We start from the raw sequence: 14,478 nt of genomic DNA, 5'->3' as shown, positions 1-14,478 counted from the left end.
ATGTGCATAAAAGATATTAGGCTGACGGGTCCAGTAGTATGCAAGATTACCTGCGGACAAATTCACACACGGACACACAGACACACAAGCCCAAATGCATGATTTCCTCCAGGCTTATGCCTGGCGGACACAAAAACATGAAGCATTCAGTGTGACTTATTACTTATTTCTTATTACTTATTTCGTAAAATTAAATATTTTATCTGAATCATTTCCCCACAAACAGCAGTTAAATGTGCTGTGAGGTAATGAGCATCATGTCAGCAAGATCACTCTGGTCCCTTCTGGTAAAAACAGCAGTAAATTGCCTCTAATCAGCCTGTATCTGTGGCAACTGAGTGCATTAAGAGACTCTTGGACACTGACACACAGCTGACCAACACACAGCAGATCTCACCAACACAAGGTCTGAATATGTGAAATGCTGAAATGGTTAGTGGATGATTCAATAATTTAATCAGACAATCTACAGAATATTAACTGATGATGTTTTTGAAAATAATTTTATCATCATCAATACTTAGATAAAAGCACACACATGCTCATTACCACTTCTGATAGGTGAGCATTTTCAGCTTGGCTTCATATCATAAACTAAAATCCTTTCTTTTACTGTAGTTCAGACAAAATAGGCAATTTTCAGACATCATTTTGGTCTTTAATAACCTGAGATAGTTGGAGCTACTTATTAATATTTGACATTTCAGGGACAAGATGACTAATCACTTAATTGCTCAGCAATCAGCAATTAAAACAGCTATTAGCTGCTGACCTGAATATGTAAGATGGTTCACCGCAGTTTTTAAAATCAAGTTCATCTATCTAGAACAGTCTTCCTTTATATTATTTAATATTTTTTTTATCTTCAAATGAGCAAAATGTTCATTTCATTGAAATATGTTTTGCACAAGTATGATGAAAGAGTCTGGATATGTGAAAAACAGCTGTACGGACTGCGGGCGATGTGGGAGAGAAAATCTAAAAGCTACTGCATAATAGATCTATATACAGTATATAGTGAACCTATAGTAGTATGTGTTATAATAATAAAATAATTAAATTTGTGTTAAATTGGTGATAAATTGGTATTATTTTATATTATGAACAAGTAACAGTACTACCTGACTTATCTTGTATTTTGGGGTTAACACTTCAAACTTATAGCACTAACATTACTACAAATTTCACCTCACGTTTTCTCTTTAACTTTTATGTGTGTCAGACAACTCCAGTGAATATATTCCAGTTCATTTCAACAGATTTGGCAGCATTCCCAAATTTTTGTCACATTTTTGCTTTGTCTTCTGCAAAGTTAAATTAATCCTCATCGCATCTTGAGAAAACCATTACTTTAATGATTAATAAACAATGACTTGGATTCTTTTGTCCATTTAGATGCAATATACAAATTATTTCTGTGGTTAGGACAGAAAAATAAGTGAGCTGTACTGTCTTGATCATATTCGAACTTCCAAAGTAGATACATGTTTTTATGCATTTTGAATGTAAAATTACAACAATTCCTCTTAAGTTAAGTTGACTTATTGAGAAAGGTGCTGAGACTTTGGGGTTAATTTGATAAAAATGAATCAAATTAATTCAAATCTGTCCACTGCAGTTGAAAGAGAGAGAAAAGGATAAAGAATCCATCATGATTCATGTAAGAAGCTCAGAGTTTGACACACAGGCTGTGAGGGGAGGACAGAGCGGTTTATAACTGGGAACTATGGGAATCAGCAATTAAATTCAGGATATAAATACAACTTCTAATTTATCAATGAAAGTATAATTGTTTGGCTTTTCATGGATTCACAACTGAAAGTCAGTGGTGGCTTTTTGACACACATTCCTTGAACACTGTCTCTACATTTCAGACTCTGCCTGGGCAGCTCAACAAAGTAGCCATGATGTTGGAGGCTAATTGCTCCCTGGTGAGCTGGCCGAGCTCCTCTCCCATCCTCCACTCACTCTCATCTCTAAACAGACCGCAGCTGAACGAGGACGTGTAGTAACAAGAGCTGCTGCAAGGATCATAGGAGGAGTCAGGAGGAGGAGGAGGAGGAGGAGGAGGAAGCTGGCTGACAACAAAACAGAGAGTAGCGAGGGTCATCCTGAGCTGCTACGTGTCCACTGGGATGTATGATAGTAGTGGAGAGGGGTTCCTCAGACTGACTGGCGGCTGTTAAAACCGCTAGACCAGTCCAGTGGATAATATCCATAAAACTGAACACTAACATGAGTGCGTTATTGGAAACATAAAGCAAATACAACACTAAAACATTGTGTAAGAAAGTCTCTCCATCACATAAAAATCTGTGTTCTGTGACAAATTATTTTCATAACACTCTGAGAGAAAAATGAAACCGTTAAAAGAGATTTGGGGTAAGCTGATTACTGGGTGGGAAGGATGTCCGTTATCATTCGCTTATGCTGGTTTTAATAAGCTTTCAAGCTGTGCTGCAAATTCCTTTCACACTTTGAGATGATGAAAATTCAAACAAGCTCAACTTGGACATCATGAGGAGCTGATTGTACCTCTGAGGACCCAGAAAGAACACAAGATTGTGTATTTTACAAAATCTTAACTCATTTTACCCATCTTCACACTTTTTCTCGAGAAGAGAGAATTCCCACACACTGTCCTTAGAGATACAACATTTCAGTCCTTAGACCTTCATCAGGTAAATGTTGTATCTCTAATAAAGTTTATTGCAAGTAAAAGGACAGTGTGCAGGAATTCTCTCTTCTCTTGCTTATGGACTTTTCCTCCTACTCACCTGTCTACTAGAAACTGAAGGTATGCACGAGCCTTTACAGTTAAGTTTCACATTCTCGCTACCTTTTTTCTTTTCAACTTTAATGAGCTCATATGTGTGTGTGAAATGAGGACATTAAGTTAAACTGTGACTGCAGTGTCTTAGCATGCAAGTGGTGACGATCTCAACTGTTCTGACAACAGCTGGTGAAACTGTGACTTACATTAACGCAGATTTGAACTTTCTTTTTTCATTTATCCGTTACTAAATATAGTGGTGTGTCGCCCGTTCTGACATCCAAATCTGTGATATGTAAGTGTGCAATTATATTTTCACAAGAATATAGAGCAGACAAGCCTTTAGAGACCTTACAGGCAGATAGTCATTATAGTTTCTCCTTATTATCACTCGTGTATCTCCTTTCACATATTTACTCTGTGGTGCAATGAAGATGACTCATTCATTTGCACAATTTTTCATGGTAATAAGGGTCTTTGTCATGGGATGTTTACCATAAAAATGGTTTCTTGACTCAAATATGATTTAAGGGACTTGACTGTTATTAAAAATAAAGAAATAAATAAGATAACATTGCAGAGTTATAATAAAATAGCCTCCTATTATGTCTTTGTTGCACATATGGTTTCCAAATAGTAAAAATATCACATTTTCTGCAGACTGAGAGTCATATTATTCACACTGAAATCCTCAAATCTATTTTGTTGCTGGTTACAGCTCTGGACTGAGCCAGACATCTGACGAGTGTGAGCGCCTGCATGTGGGCAGTGTGTTTCTCACAGTAATCATACTGCACTACATCAGTGCCATTTGGAGGCAAGAACAATAACAGTTGGTGAAATAATGAACTTTAAATGTCCTTAACACTAATTATACACTTGTGCAAATGTTATGTTGACGATGTGGCTCTTGGCGTCACTGGACCCGACAGCTTGTTTAAAGTAGCACCTAAAACTTCCTTCTCTGTTTAAGAAAAAGTTTTTTTTTTGTATTCCAGGATTTGTTACTGGACAAAGATTCTTGTTATTCAGCATCTTCTCTGATCCACAATCCTCCTCTCAAACTTTAAAACACTTTACCCTTATTTGAGTCGAGGATCAAAGGACAGAGGCTGTTGTATGTTGTTCTGATTGTAAATCCCTCTGAGGCAAATTTATGATGTGTAATTTTGGGCTATATAATTTCAGTTTACTTGTTGGAAAAATAATATAATAAAGATGTAAATGTAAATGAAAAATGTAAATTAAAGAGTACAGTCTAAACCTGCTCCATGTGAAAAGTGCCCTGAGATGACTTTTGTTGTGATTTGGTGCTATAAATAAAATTGAATTGAATTGAATTGAAAGAAGCGCTACCAGCTTTAGCCACACTATGCCATGGACTAAGATTGTTAGTGCCAAGTAAGCTAGACTAGTGTTATGTAGACCTATTGTGTAAGTTATGATTTATTTCATAATGTATTCATACATGTATACAGTCATTTCATACAAAGACTACATAAATAAATCACAACACAATGAAAATGAAACATGATTAAGGATCTACAGCCATACTAGTGGCTCTGTGAGGCTGTAGTTAGGCACAGTGGTGCTTTGAGCTAATGCTAACACATTGTGGTTTATCTTGTTAACATTTGCTAATTAGCACTAAACCAGAACTACAGCTGACGATGATGGGAATGTTATTCCATTTGCGGGTATTTGGTCAACAACCAAAGTATTGGACAAGATTAAATTTTGACCTGATGATGGCGCTTTATGGAAAGTAAAGCTATCACCAAAGTTACTAAAGTTATCCAGAGGGGGACATGAATGAGTGTGCCAAATGTCATGGCAGTCCTTAAAATAGTTGTCAAGACATTTCACTCAAAACCACAAATGTGGAACTAGTGGTGGCACTAGAGGGAAAGTCAGAGGGTCACCAAAGTTATTAGCATTTATCGTCTGGCAACCATAAATATTTGTACCAAATTCTGTAACAATCCATCTAGTAAATGTTAAGATAATTCATAGGATAAGTGAAAACTCTGACCTGCTGCTGGTGGGAATCACTATTAACCACCAGCTTGAAATTAATCAGAAATCTGGTCACATCAGATATAACTGTGACATAAAGGCAAAACAAGTAACAGAAAGTAAAGCTTGCAAAGATCCGCAGTACGATTGCTTTGAAATAAAACTTTGATACATGAGACAGTCGTGAGTCACATCAGGAATGACTTCAAATTAAAAAAAACTAAACATTCAGTGTGGCACAATTGTTCAAACTGAAGAGGCTGTAAATGAAAGTGTGATTAATTTGTATATTTGGTTACTCACCACAAAAGGACACAATATGGCTGCTGTCTTCATGAACAAATTTCCTGGTGACTGCTTCCTCCATAATCTGCTTCACCTGTCAATGACACGGCAGATGCTGGATGACTCATTCATTAATATGCCACTACTGGTACAAACACACACACACACACACACACACACACACAGGCTGTGAGGGGCTTGTTGGTGAGAGTTTGCTTGACTGATGAATATATTTCAGAGAATAATTAGGAGATTTTATCTGAACTAATGCACGTCTGTCCGTAAAAACAGAGGGTAAAATGATGGTGAGAGAGTTTGAACTGTGGTTGAAAAGTTAAAGGGAAGAAAAACACTGAGTGGGAAGAGTGCATGTTAAGTTGGTGGATGAGTCACCAGCTCTCATCCCAAGGACCTCTACTGGGAAATGGAGGTGGTACATTTGGGTGTGTGTGTGTGTGTGTGTTGGGGGGGGGGGGGCGTTCATCCATCACAGACCCCTTTTCTGAACAATTTATAATCCTCAGTGGGAGCAATTGATTCTGTTGCGTCAAACGCTGATGACATCCTTTTCATGCACACACAACTTCTTTTAAAAAAAAAAGATGGAGAAGGTCAGATACACGTGCTCACAAGGCAACGCTCATTAGTTAGCTTTTGTCGTCACGGCGATGTGCCCTTCTCCCCGCTGACCTGACAACAGCTACAGACCAATAGTTAAGACGACTGATAAATCAATCCCCACGGTGGCTATGGAGACGTCCCCCTGTGTGGACACCGCTCTGCAATCTGCACGGGGAATATCAACCTCCGGACGCAGCCACACAGATAGCTGTAATTTCCTGTTGAAATGAGTCTGTCCACAACGACCATATTACACAAAATCACTGCCAAGTTCAGCTCCTACACAAACACAGACACACACACACACAGACACATGCATAGATGTTCGCTCCAGTGGTCCAAGTTCCTTCAGCTCGATCTTAAACCCGTTTTCCAATTTACACATTGATTCAATCCTTCGGTGCTGAGAGCAAATCTCTTCTCTGTGAGGCAGTCCAGTGGTCACGAAGCAGTGGGCTGTCTTCTAACAATATTAGTTTTCATCGTTTGATATTTACAGCCTGATCATAAAATGCTCTGGGACATCAAGTTCTATCTTCAGGTTAGATATTCCACTATGGCTCAATTTTATGGACCAAAGAGCATTTATAATATCTAGTTAACCTGCTGTACACAGATGGGTTATAATACCTGTGAGTAGGGGTCGACTATAAGGATAAAATCTTCCATCACAGTATATGTAACTTTTTTATTGTTATATCCAGCTACTATATTGTCATGAAATGCATTTTCTGGAATTTTAACAAGGCAGCCGTTTATGGTAGGGCTGCAACCTATTATTATTTTCATATTTTGATTATTTTCTCGATTAATCAATTACTTGTTTAGTTGAGTGTTAAAAAAAACATTGAATAATTTCTCAGAGCCCACAGTGATGTCTTGAATTCTCTTGTTTTGTCTGACTAACAGTCCAAAACCATAAGATATTCAATGAGAGAGAGAAACATCAAGATGTCACATTTGAGAATCTGTACATTTGGCATTTTAGCTTTAAAAATAACTGAAACAATGAATCGATCATCTAAATAGTCACTGATCTATTTTCTTTTGATCGACTAATCGATTAATTGACTTATCTTGCAGCTCTAATTTACAGACAAAACAACCAAATGTGAATGTTTGTTTTTGGATAATTCGGTAAATGAAATACCTGAAAAAAATCACTGTATTTTATCACATTGTTTCTCTACATCAAGCTAATTGATTATTGGATCAACAGAAATTTAATCGTGAACTATTTTGATTAATAATTTCATTTAAATTCATTGTAATTTTTCAAGCATACATGCAAAAACCTTGAATCTCTGGGTTTTGGACTGTTGGTCAAAGCGACGCGAAGATGTCACATTGGACTCAAATTGTGATGACATTTTACAGACCAAATGCTTAATTAAGTAATCAAGAAAATAATCAGCAGTTAATCGATAATGAAAGTAATGCAGCCCTATAATTCAGCAATTTTGAAATATAATGAAATTTGATGGTTTGATGACAAATTTCTTTCATCTCACAGTAGATATCACATCAACTATACTCGTGAGACTAAACTTAAGAGGCTAAATACACACATGTACATCCATACACATCCATGAATCCATATGGAGTTTATTTTTGTCTCAAAAAAGCAACATCTAAGTAAAAGAAGAACAGAACAGACCCTGAAGATTTTGTGTGAGACACAAAACAACTTGTTTTTCTGTGTAGGTGCAGAGAAAAATCTGCCAACTGAGCACTGATCGCACCCTTATTATTAATTCAAGATGAGGATCTAAAACTGACTTCACTCCTGAAAAAAAGAACAAAAAGAGGTTTACGAAACAGTTGGAAAAGAAAAGTGCACAGAACACTCCCACCCCGAAAACTTCTGCATATTAAAAAAAAAATTCCACTAATTAGACAGCAGTCATTACGCAAATTTGGCCTGTTGGCATCAGTAGCATTGTTATGTTCAGCATCATCAGAAATGATTCATTCTGCCAACACAACAGAGAAAGTTCTAGTCTGATGTGATGCACACTCGCTCTGCTCATGATCAGACTTATATAAAGCCTGCATGCACACACACACAAACACACAAACACACATATATATAAGATGCAGGGGACTTATATGCAGCAGCTTTCTCACTGAGTTCACCCGACATACAGATGCCTGATTGATTTGACAACTTGAGGATGCAGACTCCTCCTTGAGTTTCAGCCGCTGTGTTTTCTCATCTCTTCTCATCTGGGCTACAGATCAGGTCTCGGAGGAATTTATATAGCAAAGTGTTGAAGCACAGACAACCTGCAGGTTTCTATGGAGACAGCACGTGTCGCACAGTGGATCACTTCCGCCTAAGGAGATGCGTCAACAACATTCATTCATTTCTGCAATAAACAGAAATAACTGCAGCTCTCCAACTACAGCAACTAATAATATCTAGACGCACCGTGCCTTTATCATTTCAAAGATCTTCCAGCTATGTAGAGTCATCATGCGTTAATTTGGTATCATTAAAGAATATTAGATCCAAAAAAGATCACCATTTAAATCAGCTAAAACACCACCACACAAAATAGATTTTCACAGCATTTCACAGATAAAACAATGTGCGTGATGTGACAAGTCATTAAATGTCTGTGTTGCAGCAGCAAAGCCTGATGAATCTCCTCTAACTAACCACCGCAGACTGAAGGCATCAGCCAGAGTGATAAAAGATCTTCAGAGTATTCCAATTAACTCCTGCAACAGCAGAGCCAAGAAATAAGAGCCAGGGAGAGAGCCCCATCCATTAACATCCACCCTTCATTATTCATCATCTCTGTGGCCACACTGTGATGAACGAGAGGAGCGCGCGCGCACACACACACACACACACACACAACGGAGAAAAAAAAAGAAAGAAGAAAAACCATCACTGTTACGTGTGTTAATCCATGTGCACGGAGCTGCAGTTTTCATTTAAAGTTATTAACTGCAGTTAGACGTTTGAATTATGACGATATTATTTAGAATAACAATTGAATGAATGAATAGACTGATCAGCTATTAAAAAGGGTAAGTGAACGTGATCCCGCCACTAAATCAATGCAACCACAACACAACCTGAAACAGTGGACACAGCGTTCTGGTGCTGTGATCGTGACATACAATCTTCCTGAGCAGATGGAGCTGCCCGGTTGTCATGAGTTTGTAGATGTTCAAATTTCCAGTTTTCTGAACACTTCGAGGACTTGTTTTCTATGTTGGCTTAATCCTGATGAGACTGTTTTGTCAACCACTGTCTGCAAAGTTAAAACTTAACTTTCAGTCATGACTTGAAATTAACGTGTGATCATTCCTCCATTACATATGTGTAATTAAACTAGTTTTCCTGTCCTTATGGTGACAGCACCAACAGGAGGGAACTTGGAAGCCGATGGCACTAGTTATGTTCTTACTGAGATGAAAAGAATTATGAGTTATGAAGGACCAAGTTTTTGGGCCATCTGCAGTTGCTAGGACTAAAGGGGACCATATTGAATCCTTGTTAGCCAGAGCCTAATGAGGAGGAGGAGAATGAGGATGCTAAGAAAAATGAAGACGTCTATGCTGAATTGATACAGGTTTTGGATGACAGAAGTTTTTCCCCTGATTATGAAAGAAGCAGCAGACGATGAGAGAAAAGCGTTGCAGATATTGAGGGACCATTATGCAAGCAAAGGGAAGCCACGCATGATTAGCCTCCATACAGAGCTAACATCTCTCCAGAAAGCCACCAACGAGAGTGTTACAGACTACATCATTCATGCAGAGACGGCTATTACAGCACTGAGAAATGCTGAAGAGACTCTTAGCGACGGGCTGTTGATTGCATTGATTCTGAAAGGTTTGCAGTGGGCTTTTGTTTTCGGAGTAAAGGGCTGTCGGATTAATGGGCTTTCAGTCCAATGGGAAGTTTTTGAACTATTGGGGTTATGGAATAATGGGCTGTCAGACCAGTGGCATGGAACCCATAACACAGGGTGATGAGAAGATAACTTTTGGTAAGTTCAAAGCCAAGTTGAGGAGCTATGCGAGAGCCGAGAAGTTTAATGCCAACTTGAATGATGACAATATGATGATGGAAGGTGGCTGGGTGAGGGGGCGAGATAAAGAGTGTTCAGAGATAACCTGCTACAGCTGCTGTCAGACAGGGCATAAAGCCTGGGAATGTACTGGTGAGGGTATAGAACAGAGACGATGGTGCGGTTTTTGCAAGAGCTCCACTCATACAGACACAAATTGCAGACAAAAAAGGAGAGACAACGTGAAACAAGCATCCGACGCTGAGGACCACACATTTGCATTCAAAATAAGGGACTGACAGGTTCGTGGATTGAAACAGAAAGGGCTGATGGTTGATACAGGAGCAACATCACATATAATCATGGACATTGAGTAGTGTTAGCAAGTTTGGCAAGACTTTCCAGCCGGAAAAGCACTTCCTGGAGTTGGCTGATGGAACAAGAACAAGCAGTGTCACATTAGGGAGAGGTGATGTGAGGTCTGCCTGAAAAACAGCGATGGTCTTCAGATGAATAGAATGCTGATGAAGGTGCTGTACATACCGTCGTATCCACAGGACATTTTCTCTGTCAAAGCAGCAATGGTCAACAGAGCTTCAGTCAACTTTTGACAAGGGTGTGACCAGCTCATCCACAAGGATGGTAGTTTGACATCAAAGAGTACGATAGACTTGACTATCAAAACACTGTAAATGATGAAAATGATGATGGATGTCATTGGTGTTATGATATTCACTGTTGTTATGAGGATGTGTCAAAGTTGAAGAATGTAACAGAAGGAATGAAATTCAAGGGTAAGATTGATAAGTCTAGCCTAAACTGTGAAGTCAGCACAAAAGGGAAATTTGCTCAGAGTAGGAACCAAGAGCCTGATGAAAGAGCAAAAGCAGCACTTGAGGTTGTACATACTGATTTAGCTGGTGCAATAGAGCAGGAGGCAAAAGATGGGTTTAGATACACTCGAGCATTTACTGATGATTATTCAGGGGCAGTGTTTGTGTACTTCCTGAATGCAAAGAGTGATGCTGTCAAAGCCACTGAAAAGTTAATTGCTGACTTGACCCCTTATGGGGAAATAAATTGTTTTAGGTCAGATAATGGCACAGAGTTCACAGCAAAAGACTTCCATTCATTGCTCAGTAAGCTTGTAAGTTGCTCATAAGACATGAGACTTCAGCACCTTATTCACTCCATCAAAATGGGACTGCTGAAGGAAATTGGAGAACACTGTTTGAAATAGCAAGATATATGCTACTTGAGAGCAACTTACCAAAGAAGTTGTGGACATACAGTGTGCTGTAATGACTGCTGCAGTAATTCTCAACAAGTGCTACAAAAGACGTGTAGGAGAGACTCCACACTACATGTTGACAGGGAGGAAGACTAATCTTTCAAAGATGAAGGTATTTGGATCAGTCTGCTATGCGTATAAACAGGACAAAAAAAAAGTTAGACTCCTGATGTAAAAAGGGGATCTTTGTTGGGTATGACAAAAGTAGCCCATCATCCCTAGTCTACTACCCAGACATAGGGAGAGTCCTTAAACACAGGTTAATGAAGTTTGTTACAAAAAGTGTAGTTGAACGCCAAACTCAGACGGATCTGCAAATGAGTGATGATGATCTTCATGGGAAGAGATTTATATTCCCCATGCCAGAAGCCAAGATGGCTGATCACAGTTAAAAGAGACACAAGAGCCTCAAATTGAAACTTCAGAGAGTGACAATGACACTCAGACAGTTTTTAGTCTGAATAATGGAGATAGTTCTGATAATTTGTGTCAATTATCTAATTATCTCTGCCAGTGATAGTGACTCACTCAATGGTGTGAAAAAAAATGTTGAGAGCAAAATTAAATTCAAGATGAAGGATCTTGGGAAACCTAAGCATTTTCTAGGCATTGATTTTACACAGAGAGGAGGGGAAGTAAGGATGAACCAAATAAGGTAGATAACAAAGATACTGGAGAGGTTTGGTATAAGACAAGGTTAGCAACATGTGAACAGAAACAAAATTTTAATGGTGATGGTGAACCTGTTGAGGAAATGTTAGGCAGCTTGATATATGTAATGACATGTACAAGACCTGATCAAAGTCTGTCAGCAAGCTGTCACAATACCTACCAGAGCCAAAGGAACAACACTGGATAACTACCAAACATGTTGAGGTACTTGAAGGGTACAATAAACCAGGAGTTGAGTTACAAGAACGGAAAAGAAAAACTCAAACTTGTAGCAAAAAGTGATGCTGATTGGGCAGCAGATCAAAATAACAGACAAAGCACAACAGGGAACTGCTTTAGTTTAACTAAAAATGGCCCTGTTATTTCATAGAAATGTAAGAAGCAGCCAACAGTAGCTTTATCTACATGTGAAGCAGATTATATGACGCTGGCTGTAGCCACACAAGAAAGTTTGTATCTTGTACAGTTATTGAATGGGATGGATAGTGAGTGCCAATACACACCAGTAGAAAACTTTGAAGATAACCAAGGTGCAATTGCTCTGTCAAAGAACTGAGTATGTCGTCACATGTTGACAGCAGGTATCATTTCATTTGGTTTGCACTCAGTGGTAGTAAAATAACCTGTGAATATTGTCCAACAGCAGACATGAATGCAGATGTTTTGACTAAGCCTGTAACAAAGTTCAAGACTAAAAAATTTGTGGGTTAAATGTTTGAAATGTGAACTGCCAGACAGTTGTGAAGTGTTTAATTGCATGCATGTGTAACTGATACAGTTGAGTATGGCTTGTACAGTATAAGAACAAGTGGGGGTGTTAACTTATAGGCTAAGATGTTGTTAAGGTCTGCTCTTACACTGATGTCATGACCTTTGATTGATGTATAAATGAGCATGTGCAAATAAAGAAATCCTTTTCCAGTTCAAGCAAGACCAACGACAAGCACATGTGATTATTCCTCTGTGAAACACTTGTAAACAAACCGGCTTTCCTACTCTTATGATGACATCGCCAACAGAGGTGAACCACAATGCTGCTGCTTAGTGTCTGATGTCAACAGAAAGAGGAGGCTCCACACTCCCCTCACACAAGGTTGCCCAGTTTATTAAGCGTTATCTTAACTGTCAAGCCGACACCCTCTTTTTATTCAAGCCATACAAACCACGGTCTGTATATGTATATTAATGCATCTCTCTCAGTCCAATCAGGTAATCCTGTCTTATCGAAACCAAACCCTGATTATAAGTACATTCACTTAGAAAAGTCAAAAACTGTATGACAATCTCAGTGTAATAATCTCTATCAATATCTATGACAACAATAATATAATATATAATAATAATAATATGTGATGGTTTCCCTACAGCTGGTTCCTGCAGTATGAATCAACTCTGTATTAATGTTTTCTATCAATATGCTATCTGGAATCTTAAAATCTCCAGTAAGCAGAAAACACAGACTATGGATTATCTGACATTCTGTTAGAACGGCCTGAAACCTTATCCTGACTAAGCAGCTATAGCCTTAAAGAAAAAAAGCAACGCAGGGAAGTAAATGGTGCAGATCTCTGTGTCCTGTATGTATTTTAATAGTCTCTAGCCCCTTCCTCTCCCTCTTTCTCCTTTAGCAAACACAGGTGTGTATTTGTGTTTGTATGCACGTGTGATATACAAAAGGCGGAGAGAGGAGCTTGATTTAGAGGTACAATCAGAGGAACATAGAGAGACAGACAGACAGACAGACAGACAGGGTTTTTTTTGTATCAAGGCTACAGCAAATAAGAGATCTCATTCAAACCAATTTTGAGCCAGAAGGTAATTCTGCTGCCACAGACGTCCTGCACTCTCTGGATAATGGCCCACATCCAGGTACATTTGAACAGACTGATGGCAAATAACCAGCTGGACAAGGAGAGCGTGAGAACACACAGCATAGAGACACCATATGGTATAACCCACACAGAGTAATAATAATCATAAACTAATGGCAAAAACAACAACTAAATCTATGTTTTCTTCAAAGGGAATGAATACATTTAAAAATCATCGAAAAACATCCATTGATTGTTAATTAATCTAGATTAATGTTGATTTTCTATAAAGTCATTCCTTCATTAAGTGCTATTTGTGAAAAAGGTGAGCTGCCATGCTAACAAGTTGTTTCGTTGGACCATCTACAGACTGAATCACCGGCTGCATTCGTGGTACGCAGTGAAGACTGTGAATGAATTTCAGCAAGGTCCTGTCAGCACACAGGAGGCAGGGTTAATCATGGGAAGGGTCTGGTCTTTACTGATAAGACTGCAAACAGGACTCGGAGGAAAACAAATCAGATTAAAGTCTCTACATTCCTCCTTTCACAAGATCTGAGATGTGATTTTTATCTTTGTTTATTGGGCAGAAATAAAGTCTTGTAATTTATGAGGTAATCTGAGATTGAACAAATAGAAAAAAACCCATCAGTTGTTAACTGAACGAAGGTAAAAAAACAAACAAAAAAAAACAGTCTGGACTCAGGAAATCTGGTCAGGAAGAGTGAATGAGTAACAGCCCCATTACAACTGATACTCAGGTTGTATTGGGAATCTTTAAGGCTTCAAGGTGTGTGAATGTGTAAATGTTAACCCTTCTCTGAACAAACAGAGGGAAACAAAACCTCAGCCAACAGACAACAAAGTACACACTACTGCAGGACAATGGAGACACAATGGAGTTATCAGTTCACTGATATGCCAGGCTTATATTCATCTTTCATCAAAAATCAATTAAATATTTTCCAATTCAGTGGATGT

General features: G+C 38.5%; 1 protein-coding gene across 1 annotated transcript in view; it reads right to left on the bottom strand.

Moving 5' to 3' along the window:
• sgsm1a (small G protein signaling modulator 1a) overlaps positions 1–14,478 on the bottom strand; it is a 35,470-nt gene that overhangs the window by 18,797 nt on the left and 2,195 nt on the right. Inside the window, exon 3 of the mRNA XM_067609601.1 lies at positions 5,093–5,168. Within this exon, the coding sequence (XP_067465702.1) occupies positions 5,093–5,168 (76 nt within the window). The remainder of the gene's footprint in view (positions 1–5,092; positions 5,169–14,478) is intronic.

This window comes from Thunnus thynnus, chromosome 2, assembly GCF_963924715.1.
Source record: "Thunnus thynnus chromosome 2, fThuThy2.1, whole genome shotgun sequence".
In the NCBI taxonomy this organism is placed as follows: domain Eukaryota; kingdom Metazoa; phylum Chordata; class Actinopteri; order Scombriformes; family Scombridae; genus Thunnus; species Thunnus thynnus.
This window is presented reverse-complemented; position numbering and strand designations above follow the sequence as displayed.